The 12,897-nt window shown below is 41.8% G+C and overlaps 1 protein-coding gene across 2 annotated transcripts in view; it reads right to left on the bottom strand.

Annotated features, from left to right (window-relative positions):
- The window catches only part of il1rapl2 (interleukin 1 receptor accessory protein-like 2), a 516,058-nt gene that overhangs the window by 28,218 nt on the left and 474,943 nt on the right, over window positions 1-12,897 (bottom strand). For both annotated transcript variants that reach the window (XM_075480861.1, XM_075480862.1), the window contains exon 8: window positions 5,897-6,029. In XM_075480861.1, coding sequence (XP_075336976.1) covers window positions 5,897-6,029 — 133 coding nt within the window. The remainder of the gene's footprint in view (window positions 1-5,896; window positions 6,030-12,897) is intronic.

Below are 12,897 nucleotides of genomic sequence, written 5' to 3'. Positions count from 1 at the left end.
CTATGATAGCTGAGTTGCAAAAATGTGAAATAGCTGGACGGCAGTGAAGCTGTGCTCTGCCAATAGCTGGAGAGAAACTGATGATACTGCTCATATTTACTCTGTTGGCTGTGCGTTGAGCATACTGTATTTTGATCCAGAGTACTTGAATTATTTACAAGATGTGTTTACATTTTCTAAAGAGATATGTATGCTTTCAGAGGGGACATGAAGGTGCAGTGTGGAGAATAAATGTGAAACTTCTGCCCTCTCAGAAGTTCACAGCTCAACGTGCTCCTTGGTTTCTGTAGTAATAATGAGGTGTCAACCTTAATAAGTGTCAATATTTCTCTCACGTTCTGCAAGGGTTCATGATGATGATGATAGTCATAGGTATTCACATTATCATGGAGGCCACAGAAGTGAAATGGATGCTATTGGAGCACACAGGGCCAGTGCTGCAGCAGGTCAGGTGGAGGGAGCTTAAAGTCTTCCTGCAGTAGTCAAATTGTTGAATTTGGAATAGCAGAATGATTAGATCAGAGGTGGACTGGACTGAGAGATATAGAACTCATCAGGCAAAGGTTAATTTAATACCACAGGGAAGGATTAGTTTCAAGTTTAACCCTCATGCACACTGCTGCTCTCTTCATCTGCATCACCATTTCCCCAGGAGTGAACAGTTCAGAGGCAGGTAAGTGGTTTAGCAGTCACAGACACCATCCTAAAGGCATAGAACCTCTGTTCAAGCTCTCCCAGCTTCAGAGCTGCTGTTGCTTACTGTAGCTGACTCTGACCTCTGACCTCCCCGAGGAGGGACTGAAGGAGGACAAAAAAAAGGATATCCCTTTGGAAGGATTAAGGATCCATATCATTACTGGTGGACTGTGAAACGTGTTAGACATAGGAGACCTAACCTTAAAACACTGTTTAATGTTAAAAACTTTGACTACTCCTAGGTAGTAAGAATGAGGAAGTTGTAGCTGATAGTTGGGAGTGAAAAGAAAAACCTCCTGAGATTTTTTTTTCAGCATAAAAAAAATAAAAAACACTGTTATGCTTTAAAAGGCCACAAAAAATACCACCAAAAGCCCACAAAAATGGCTGGAAACCAAAGATGTGATCTGCTGTGTCTCGGCACCGGAACGCTCTAGGGCAGTTTCAGGCTTGGAAATATGCCAAACAAATATCAACGTATTTCAAAATGACTCAGAAGCACATAGTTTCTAGGTTCACAAACTTCTCCAGTGTTGCTTTAACATTTTGCAATACTTTTACAAAATCACAATGTGGGAACCAAGGATGAATAGCATTGCACCGAAATGGGCTCGGAGAGCAAAAACATGGAGAGAGCAAGAGCAATATATTGCTTTTGCTCTCTCCATGTCAATGGAAGATTGATTAATTCAAGATATCTTTCAAACTGCCACAGGAAGGCTGTAACTTGAAGTATGTACTGAAGTAGTAAATATGCTTTTAGTGCAAACTGCATTGTCTTATGTCAAAAACACACACTATTCTATGTAAATGTGTGTTTGAAACATTGCTAATCAACTTGGATTTTATGAGACAAGTGTAGAAGTCAAGAATAAAAGTAGCAACTATGAACAGTTGATCTAAACCCCTTTTTTTCCGCATATGCGTCATATTACATCCCATGGGGGAATGGCCCTGCTCCAATGTTTGCTTGAACTAATGAGAGCTATTACTGCCCTCACAAAGTTTTCATGAAGTTAGTTGGTACTTTTCTGTACCAACTATATATTTACTATACATTTCAGAATATTTTCATCAAAAGAATATTGCATAGGATCCAGCCTTTGAAGACACAGAATCGAGAGTTTCTCTGAAATCGAGGGAACAATGAAATTAGCTTTCCTGCCTGGAGGCACTTTGTGCAGTTAGAGACAGTATGTCACTAATGGTTCTGCAAACAACAAACATGACAATGTGTCGTACTCATTTCAGGTTAGAGGCTTCTACTGTTTGTCTCTATCGGCATCAGGCTGTCACACCGCGGTGAGGTCAAGTGGGTTTTTTGTCTCGTCTCCATGTCATGTCTCGTCATTTCCGGTTTTATTTTGAAATGACTCTCCTTCTCATTTCAGGTCACTTGCCCTTCCTCTCGTGCTCCAGTCTGATTGTCGTATGAATGATTCCACCTGTTCCCTATTATCCCTGTGTGCATAAAAGTCCGCGTCTCCCCCTGTCTTGTGCCAGTGTGTTGTATCTGTTCGTCTCATGTGCATCACTCTCGCCTTTTCCAAGCCTGACCATAGCCACGTTCCAAGTTTGCCTTTTTGTTATTTTCTCACCAAGAGAGATTTTTTGTTCTTGTTAAATTTTGATAAGGTAGTCCTGTTAAAGTACCAGTTTAAGTTTCTTTTCAGAGCATTCTTGTTTTTTTCCTCCCAGTTGGAGTGAGTTTTGTTTTATAAATTTTCATAGAGTAGTGCCTCCGATTTTTTTAGGAGAGTTTATTTCTTTTTCCTCCATAGCAGGAGTGACATTTAGTTAAAGTTAAAGTTTGATAGACCTTTTGTTTGTTCCTCCGCATAGTGTTGTGATTTTGATTTTTCTGATAAGTTTTCATAGATATACTTCTCTCATTTTGGGATATATATATATATATATATACATAAAATATTAATATTTCTATAGCCTGTTCTGTTTCTTGAGAATTTCTGCTCCTAAATTAAAAGCGTTTAGATACAACATCTCCTGCTCCTGCGTCCTCCATTCTCTGGGTGTGGACACAGGCTGCCGGTGTTAGGCCAAAAAGTGGTCCCCTGCTGGTCATGCTTTAAAGAGAGTCTGGAATGAAATGATATAACTACATTATTTGTTTACCTGACTGAATTAACAGATGGAAATTTCAACAAGTCTAAAATTAAAATAATCAAATTTCATAGTTTTAGGTTAATTTTTTAGATTATTTCATCTGGGCTACACCGAGTAAAGATTGATATTCATAGAAAATGTCTCCAACCGTCTTTCGGGCTTACAACAAAAATGTTAGTCACGGCCCTTACTTTGGAATATTTGTACAACAATATAATAATAGGTGAAAGAGATGCTCTAAACAGTACAATTGTCGGATTATCATAAGTGTACATGTACTATTCATCTACATGAAGATATGATAAAAAAAGATGAACGAATGAAACACCATTGTCAGCTCAATATTATCACTGTAACTTTATTGGATAAATATAATAATCCACACCTGAAACGGTTACGCGCGCTCTCGTGAATGGGGATGCATTCCTCTGCAGGCATGCACTTCTCGGCATAACACCGGGACTAAGGGAATGCCATTGAATGAGAGCCGAGATTGCAGCGCTTTTAATGTTAAAGCTCCTCTTTCATTTATCTCACAGTTTACCTTCCCTTCTTCTACTCTTATGTCTGTGGCATTGTAAAGTGTAGCTTTATTTTGCTATAGACCACGGAGCATATTATGGCTAATATGAAGGAAGACCTATTTTTGATCAACTTTACAGTATAGCGAAAACAACTTGAGAATCTTCAGCTGATTTCAGTGTTTCAGTGTCACTCCGGTTCAGTTCTGCAGTGGTTCTCCTCAAAACAAAAACTTTTTTCTCCACAATGGACGTTCATTCTTCGAATCCTTGTTTATTCCTTTAGAGGCCGAGTGTTTCAGGAGCACCGATGAAATCAGATGGTGAAAACAAAGAACAACTGCTTCTTTGTTATTGTCCCTTTTCTCATATTTTTTTTTGTGATGTTACCATATTAAACAATCCACAGCAGGCACTGACATGTCTGATGGAGAGAGCCCCAGAAAGAAAACACTAAATGTAATGACCATTTGTTCACACACAAATTTTGATGTTGCTCTTCATCGTTAGGGAAATGCCACGCTCTCATATACTGGAAGGGTGTTTACTGATTTTGCAACCAATCTGGTTAATTCCACGATAAAATATTTTGATCTGGGATTCTGCAGCGCTGCACCAATCCTGACGGCTGGAATTGTAGAGTGGACCTTCAAAATACTAAAGACTTCTAAACTTTCACATGATCCAGTCGTCCATGCCTTTTTCTAACTCCACCCCATTCACAGAGCACTTAAAAAAGCCCACAGAGGCAAATTTATGAGCAGAAATGACTGCCACCTTGCTGCATTTTCTTCCAAGTGAAGTCAAGACATAGCTAAGGTGGAGGAAGAGTTTCAGTGCCACTCTGCAAGAATTTCATAAAACCCGGTGGAGGTGTAAAGCATGGCCATAGCAAGAGCTCATTCAGTTTTAGATGTGGAGGAAGATCGCGCTGAATAGCGCACTGGCCTTGGCAAAGGACGTGCTCTCCGAGTGCTCCTTTAGTGTAAGATTCTTGTACTGTCTGCACGTTTTGCTATCTTCAATAAGATTTCAGACATTTTCAACCTTGTAACTTCCATTTTACTCGGCTCCAAAGAATGAAAAAGGAGTAAAGTCTGTGAAACCGGACAAGTCGTCTGAGCTCAGCCTGATCCTCTGTACTTTACTCCATGCTTTATGGCTTTGGTGCAGCCTGCTTTTAAAGGGCACCAAAAGCAGCGCAGCGTTTTATATTTGTTTGGGAAAGAAGAGTGGCATGTAGGTATATAGGTGTGGAGGTGATGGCCCACGAAACCATTCATCTCTGTTATCATTTTAAGATAAATTGTGTGAATCTTTGGGAAGTTTTTAACAAACCGTTTAATTGGTACAGTTCAAAGATCTCCTTAATACATGATATGATGCTTTAGTTGTGAGTCCGTGTTTAGAAATTCTGTGTCTGCTCGAGCTTGTTTAACTGGTAAAGAGAAAAAAAGAAATGCTTGGGCAAACCACATCCACTGTGACGGTTCACAGTCTGCATTGTTCTGCACACAGTAAGACGGAAATGATTGTTTTATCCTCAGGGAAAACACTCAGTTGTTCATTTCTGAGGCTCTGTCAGACCCAGGCTCAGATGAGGAATCTGCTGTGCTCCAAAATCTACAACTAGCATCAGAACAGTCAGAAGTGCGGTTTGTTACGCCTTTTTTATTTGTTCATATAGTTTATAAGACTGCAGCTGCCAGCGGCTGACACAGTGTTGCTTGTTGGCTTCAAAACTCTCACAATGCTAATGCAAACTCCCGGCCTCTGCTGACGAGTCCACTCTCTGCTGGAGTTTTCAGGTTTTTTCTTTGTCAGCATTTGAAAAGTTAAACTTCCTTTTGAAGCTGTGAGGTACCGAGTCTTGCTCGCCCAGGCTGCGCTTGAAACCTCAGTTTTTAAGGGAAGTGCACAGACTTCTCCCCATTCAGCTGAAGAAGGTGACAAACTTTGCACAAATACGAGCTTGAATAGCCAAGGTCAGACATTTCAGGGGACACAGTCATCTTTGAACACAAGGCTAATCCTTCCTGTACTCAGGGAGCAGGTGGGAGAGCGACTGTGACATTACAAATGTTCCAGCGGTTACCATGGCGATCCAGCAGGTTGTTCTAATGATATTTGATGCCCCGCAGACAACCAGGATTTTCCCAATAGAGTTCGAGGTAATTGGTCCCAACATGGGAGAAAATTAATTCAATTTAACTTTATTATTAGAATTCATAATTTTTCAGGCAAGTTGAGAAGATCCCTGTCACAGGACGCTCACCGAGTCATAAATCATGGGAGAAGAAATTAGATCCTGACAGCGTGAGGAAGGAAGCTTGAGTTGAGCTCTTTCAGAAATTAATTAAGAATAGAAACCTGTAAACCTGGCAGAATGTAATAGAAATTGTCTTGCACTGATTTGCCGCAGTGGTGCAATTTTACCGTGTATTTAGTATTTACTCAACTTCAGCTCATATCCAATTTGTAAATCTCCTGGGCTTTCTTTATTTCCCCTTTCTTCCTGAGAATGAGCCTGAATGCGTAGATGCTGGCCTCTTTACCTGACTTCGCTTTCTTTAATGTGTCCTGCGAGTTCTTCAACAAACTTTTCTCCTTTCATCCAGTAGATGATGGGCCTCCTGTTCTCTCCGCTGTAGCCGAAAAAGGCCTTGCAGTCCAGACTGAGAGGCATACCTGCAACACACAACGACAGCGCTGTTATTTTACAGAAACTCAAAGGAGGGAGTCGTTCCACAGAGCCGTAGAGTCTCAGTCTATGTTTTTTCCGTATAGGTGTGCAGCTGTTAGTAGCTCGCCTACTGCTTCCCCAGGGAGAAACAACGGGTTACTACTCTAAATGTACAGCGAGGTGCCCGTCTGATGAGACAGTGAGAGGCAAAATTATTTTTCATGGTGGTAATTATGTGAGTTCAAAGAGAGGTGAGTTGAAAGTATTTGCAGAATTTGAAGAATGAAAAAAAAGGCATCCGCTGTGAATAAGCTGCAACATTTCACCAAAATAAACTTCGATTTTGTGGACCAGCAGAGATAAGAGGAGTGGAGAGCTGGGGCGATACCTAAAAAAAGGAAATATCAATAACATGCTTACAATTTATATTTCATGATCTGCTTCCCAGCAGCCGGACTTTCTCGAAAACTTTTGGAATGTCCTTCAAAAAGCCTGGAGAACTATTCCTTCAGGGGAGCTTGTCTAAGAGAGTTCAGGCTGAGCTCATACCAAATGTTGATTTTCAAGCTTATTAGAATTGTGCAAACTTTAGTTTTTTGCCTTATATACTGTATTTGCATTTCTGTTTGCACATATAAATATATATAAATCAGTGCATTTTTTTGCACAGTGCTGCATGTGGAGGCAGGGTCCACACCAGCTCTTACACACACTCGTGTAGGACCTTGAAACCCCATCCTGCTGTGATTACAGCTATCAGTGGTGATGATGGAATATTAATGAGCATTCTAATGAACGCCACCTCATTAGGCAGTCAATTAGCAGATAATTATGATAGACCCCAGTATTATCATAATGGTGGCTCTATCAGTACAGTGAGGAACCAAAACGCTGAGAAGTGTACAACTCTGTGTTTGTTGCCCCCACAGAATGCTTGAGTTGAAGATTAACATGAGACATATTTGCATTTCAGACATTAAGTGTAACTGATTCTTTATGTGGAGGGAGGAGAAAATAGAGGCACTTAAAACTTATTATTGAGAGAATTTGTCCCAAATGGCAATTTTTAAAAGGTCTTCTAATTATTTGGCAGAGCAAAGAAAACGACAGAGAGCTTGAATAAACATGAGTTTTGTTTTGATATGGAAATGTTTGATCAATGCTTCAGGTTTGGTGCCTCTGCTTAACATATTTTGATTGATGGAGCTGGTGAAGGGCAGACAAGAAGCTTTGACATGTGTCAGTCTCAGAGAATTTCTACCTCTCGCGAAGACAAGCGTTGGTCACCAAAGCCACATCCACACATCATGCATGTGTGTTGCTGGGCTCTTGTGGTGAGAAAGCTTTTGGCTTTCTGCTGAGGCAAGCAGCATCCTGCGCTACACACACATAAACACACGTGCCTCCGAAATGGCTTTGAGAAAAAAAACTGCATTGGAATGAAGTTGGTTTAGCTTGAATGTGTGTGTGTGTATGTGTGGGCGCGCGTGTGTTTCTTTGTGTGTTTGCTCGGCAGTAATTGATTAGCACCCTGAGGGTGTGTTTGTGTTCTCAGCATGTTATAGTGATTAAAATCATCAACAATGTTTGCGCTTGTGCAGATTGAGGGTGTGTGGGATTTAGACTGTGTGTGTGTGTGTGTGTGTGTGGGGGCATGTGTGTATGTTTCTCCTGCAAATAGAACCATCAAGCTTGAGATCCAGTCTGCATTTTATGAAGCTGAATGGAGCTGTTTTTGTGGCTACAGCAGCGGGGTGTTCATAAGGCGTTGATGCCGTGTTGTTGTCATTAGTATCAAACAAAGGCTTTGCATGAATGACTGATGGGAATTTTCTCAAGTATGTTCATTATTTCCCGCAGCAGCTGAGTGTGATTACATCTGTATGGTGTTTACTTGGCTGTGAGAGACAAAAAAAAAGAATTCTCTTTAGTCAGTTTGCAAACAAAAATCTCGAGACCGTTTCAAAATTTAAAAAAAAAAAATTTCTTGTTTTTTTGTACCTTTTTTGGTTGACTTGTCTGTGCTCTACAGTGTAGCTTATCTGATGAGCTTAATATGTACATTAGTCCAGAGTGTGGATTGCAGCTGCTTAATAATAATAATGGGGACAACTGAAACAGAGGATGGTAAAATCACAAGAAAGCAAGATCTAAACGCAAAGATATGTGGCTAATTGGCACTGTTCATATTCCTGTAAACATAAGTAGAACACTGGATGATTCTAATTCTGGTTGTTTGATTTAAAATTGCTTGATTTGTTTGATTTTTGAATATAGTGAAAGCCCTACTGAGATCTGCTGACTCAGGTCAGATAGTGGAGCCCAGAGTTCAAACTAGACACGGTGAAGCAGCTTTTAGCTGTTATGCTGCACACAACTGGAACAAACTACCAGCAGAACTGAAATCAGCCCCAACTGTAAGCACTTTTAAATCCAGGTTAAAAACATTTCTCTTTCGGTGTGCGTATGGTTGAGTTTATATCTTTCTTTTTCCCCTCTTCTTTGATTGCTTTTAACTGTGTTTTTAATTTTTATTCTATTTTTTTTTTTCTCTTTAAATTGCTGCTTTATGCTGTTCTTTTAAATGCCTTGTCTTTATGTAAAGCACATTGAGTTGCCTGTGGTATGAAATGCGCTATATAAATAAAAGCCCCTTTCACACTGAGGAATAACCCGCGTTTAATCCGCGAATTTAGCGTGTCCGCTGTTGCGTTCACACTGCCGACCCGGGCTGCCGCGTCAACTCGACTCGCCTTTCGACCCGCGTCGGACCCTAGTCTTTTTGCCGAGCCGAGTTTGGTGTGAACGCAATCGACACGGATCGGACGTGGGCGTGGCGTGACGTGAGGAGTTTAAAAGACAGAATGGACAGCTGATTCAGAACAACAGCGACAGGTGAGGACAAGTTTTACTCTGTTTTAGCCTACATCAAGTTCGAGACATTTTTTAATATGGCCAACTGGGGAGACAAGGAGGTCCGCGAGCTCCTCAGCCTCCGAGCAGAGGACGTTATTTTCCGCCACATTTCGGGGACTATAGTGCTCTTGTATTCTCCGCATATGTTCTTCGGCGGCATCCCACGTTGTAACCATCCACACCCCGTAAAATAACATCTCCATGAACTGCATATACAATCGCAAAAACGAGTCCTCAAGGTGTATTTAACCCTACCTCCGACGCATGGCTTGTGCCTACGTCATTGTACACGCCCAGCATTTTCTGTGTTTCGTGTGACGCTCTGCCACTAGGCAACGCCCCCTGAACTCGGCTTCAGGCGACACAGGTCACCTAACACGCCAAGCGTTCACATTGCTCGACACAGGTCGAAGGTGCAATTTGGACCCGCGAAGGTAGCGGGTCGCAGTGTGAAAGGGGCTACAGATGCCTTGCCTTGCCTTGAATACTACCTGCTGGATGTGCCATTAAAAAAGGATCATTCTGGCAAGAGTTAATACATTATCCAAAATGTAACATTTTGATTGAAGGAGGTTCAAAAGAGAGGTGTTATAGATTTCAGTAGCCCCTTTCACACTGAGGAAGAACCCGTGTTTAATTTGCGAATTTAGCGTGTCCGCTGTTCCTTTCACACTGACGACCCGGGCTGGCGTGTCAACTCGATTCGCCTTTCGACCCGCGTCGGACCCTAGTCTTTTTGCCGAGCCGAGTTTGGTGTGAACACAATTGACGCGGGTTGGACGTGGGCATGGCGTGACGTGAGGAGTTTAAGGGCGTATTCACACCTACCTTGTTTGGTCCGGACCAAACGACCAAACGGACCACATTTTTGTTTGTTCGGACCTTTCGGGATGGTCTGAATACAAACCACCGAACTCTGGTCCGGACCAAACAAGCGGACCGAGACCGAGCTCAAAGGTCGGACTCGGTCCGGATAAAACGAACCCTGGTGCGGATCTTTTGGAGGTGAGAAAGCAGACCGGACCTAATCCCAGACTTTTAGCTTTTTTGTACCTCGGGAGCATCCGTCGTTTGTCTGCTGCTAGGTAACAGAACAGAGCGTCGTTCTTCTAATTACTAGACCGGCTGTGGTAAAGCTAACGAAAGACCGAATCAGCGTTCTCCTCCGTAGCCGCCTTGCCCTTTGTCGTCGTTGTTGATAAATTACTTGTACAGCAGCATAGTAATTACACAGTTGTGAAAATAGCAAAACGTTGAAAAAACATATAGTTTTGATTATATTAAAAGCAATAACGGCACGGAAAGCGTCCATGAATACATTCACTTTTGAACTACTACTTGTGTTGCGCGTGTCGATTCTGACCAATAGCCGAACGACTTCAGGGCGCGTGGCTTTATTGACATATTTTGGTCCGTTTACTGAAATGTACAGTCTGAAAGCAAACCGCACCAAAATGAAAAAAAAAAGTTCGGACCAAAGCAAGTGAACTATCGGACTTTCCTGGTGTGAATACGCCCTAAAAGACAGAATGGACAGCTGATTAAGAACAACAGCGACAGGTGAGGACAAGTTTTACTCTGTTTTACTTCAAGTTCGAGACATTTTTGAAGATGGCCAACTGGGGAGATAAGGAGGTCCGCGAGCTCCTCAGCCTCCGAGCAGAGGACGTTATTTACCGCCACATGTAGGGAAAGGTGAAAGATGGACCTCTGCTGGAAGGGCTGGCGAGAAAGATGGGAGAGCGCGGTTTCCCACGCAGCAAGACGCAGGTGACCAACAAACTAAAGGCCATGAGGAAAAAGTTCCATGCTATTAATGACCACAACGGCAGTAGTGGCAGAGGGCGATTTCCTCAACTTGGACATTATAGTGCTCTTGTATTCTCCGCATATGTTCTTCGGCGGCATCCCACGTTGTGACCATCCACACCCCGTAAAATAACATCTCCATGAACTGCATATACAATTGCAAAAACGAGTTCTCAAGGTGTCCCGCCAACCTTTTTTTAAAAAATTTGATGCAGACAGGTGTATTTAACCCTACCTCCAACGCATGGCTTGTGCCTACGTCATTGTACACGCCCAGCATTTTATGTGTTTCGTGTGACGCTCTGCCACTAGGCAACGCCCCCTGAACTTGGCTTCAGGCGACACAGGTCACCTAATACGCCAAGCTTTCACATTGCTCGACGCGGGACGAAGTGACAATCTGCTTCTCAGTGTGAAAGGGGCTAGTGTTATTCAAAAATCATTTTGGCTTTGGAAAACAAATATTCAATAAATACTTCAGGTAAATTCCAGGTGGGTTCCACTCTGGATAGGTCCCAGTTGCTGTAAAACATCCATTATGCTACATGCTGTCCTTATAGTTTCTCAACTAATTTTTTTTTTTTACAGAATTGAAAATGCAACTCTGAAAGTTGAAATTTAAAAAACAGCATCCAATCAACAACACATTTAACTTTGTATGATCTGTTCCTGATTCTGGCAAGATCTCACATTCCTGGAGGACCTGATTTGTGATGGCAGTGATATGTCAAAGAAATGAAAGCTGAGAAGAGGGGATACAGGATGATGGGAAATTCATAAAAACCTCTCTACCTCTGTAACTCTTGCAGCAGCTATTCACATTAGTCTTTTTTGCTTGTCAGTCTTCGGGGTTCCCTGTTCTCTCCTCGTGTTTCACTAAAATAGATTCTCTCTCACCTCTCCATGTCTCCCTGCCTCGTTCCCTCTGTGTGTCAGGATTTATTCTCATTGCAATTATTCGCCTTCCACGCCTCCTCTGCGCTCTCCTTTGCTCCCTGCTTCCCATTGTTCCTGTCTGAAGAGGAATGTTTCACCTGCAGAGTTACAGTACAGACACACGTCTGTCTCTGAGGTGTCTGTGGGTTGCTTTCTGTGTGGACAGATCTGTGTATTCTTACCCTCTGAAAAAATGTATTGTGTGTACCTGCAAAAGTAGTCGAATGACATTTAAAAAAAGCATCAGATAAGGAGATTATTCTTATCAGTTTATGATAATTAAAAAAAAAGAGAAATGTAGATCGACCAACTGTAATGACTGACTCATTCAGCTTTTTTTTTCCTCCACGTCATCCGTGATTCAGCCCTTTTATGAAACCTTGGCCTGCTTCACACCAAGACTGACATATTATTAATGTTATTGAATTGAATCCTCCCTTTCTCTGGGAAATCCAGACGTGCCGGGGGAGCAGAGGAGCCTGTGTGTGTCAGAGCAGAGGGATAATTTTCAATTAGCTCACTGGATCAAATTATGAGATTATAAGAGTTTAAAGGCTTCCTAAGCAACTGTTACTATTCACAGCCTTAAAACTTCCCTCCCTCCCAGAGTGAAGAGGCGTAGCAGGGAAATAAAACTGTTAATGTACAAATAAACATGCCAACACGTTATATACAGCATGATAAAAAGTCTTAAGCCAGCCCTCTCTTCTTTATGTTTTGCTTGCAGGGGGGCAAACTTTCTTGTACTCACTCAAGTGGTCTTGAGGAATAGTTGAGACAAAACCTTGGCGCGTCCTTCAAATATTTTGAGGCTTAAAAAACTATCTACAGCAGAAGAACACTACCTGAAAGTGATGTCCTCAAGAAACATGAAACATCCAGCAATGACCCGACACAGAACCTGAGAGATGCATTGAGATGCACCCTTAAATTGATCCATCTCTGTATTGAAATTATAAATGATTTAAGACGGTTCAGGCTGTGTTGAAAAATAAAGGTGGTCACATAAACTATAGACTTACAAGCTGGTTAGAATTGTACAAACTTTGTTTTTGCCTTAGAATTAGCAGGCAATCAACTTTCTCCATACATACATAAAGTTCTTGATGAGCAAGCTACATAACATCTTAAAGATCTCATAGTGCAATATTTTCCAAATAGAGCACTTTGCTCTCAGACTGCAGGTTTACTTGTGATTCCCAGAGTTTCTAA

Source organism: Odontesthes bonariensis, chromosome 13 (assembly GCF_027942865.1).
Source record: "Odontesthes bonariensis isolate fOdoBon6 chromosome 13, fOdoBon6.hap1, whole genome shotgun sequence".
Taxonomy (NCBI): domain Eukaryota; kingdom Metazoa; phylum Chordata; class Actinopteri; order Atheriniformes; family Atherinopsidae; genus Odontesthes; species Odontesthes bonariensis.
This window is presented reverse-complemented; position numbering and strand designations above follow the sequence as displayed.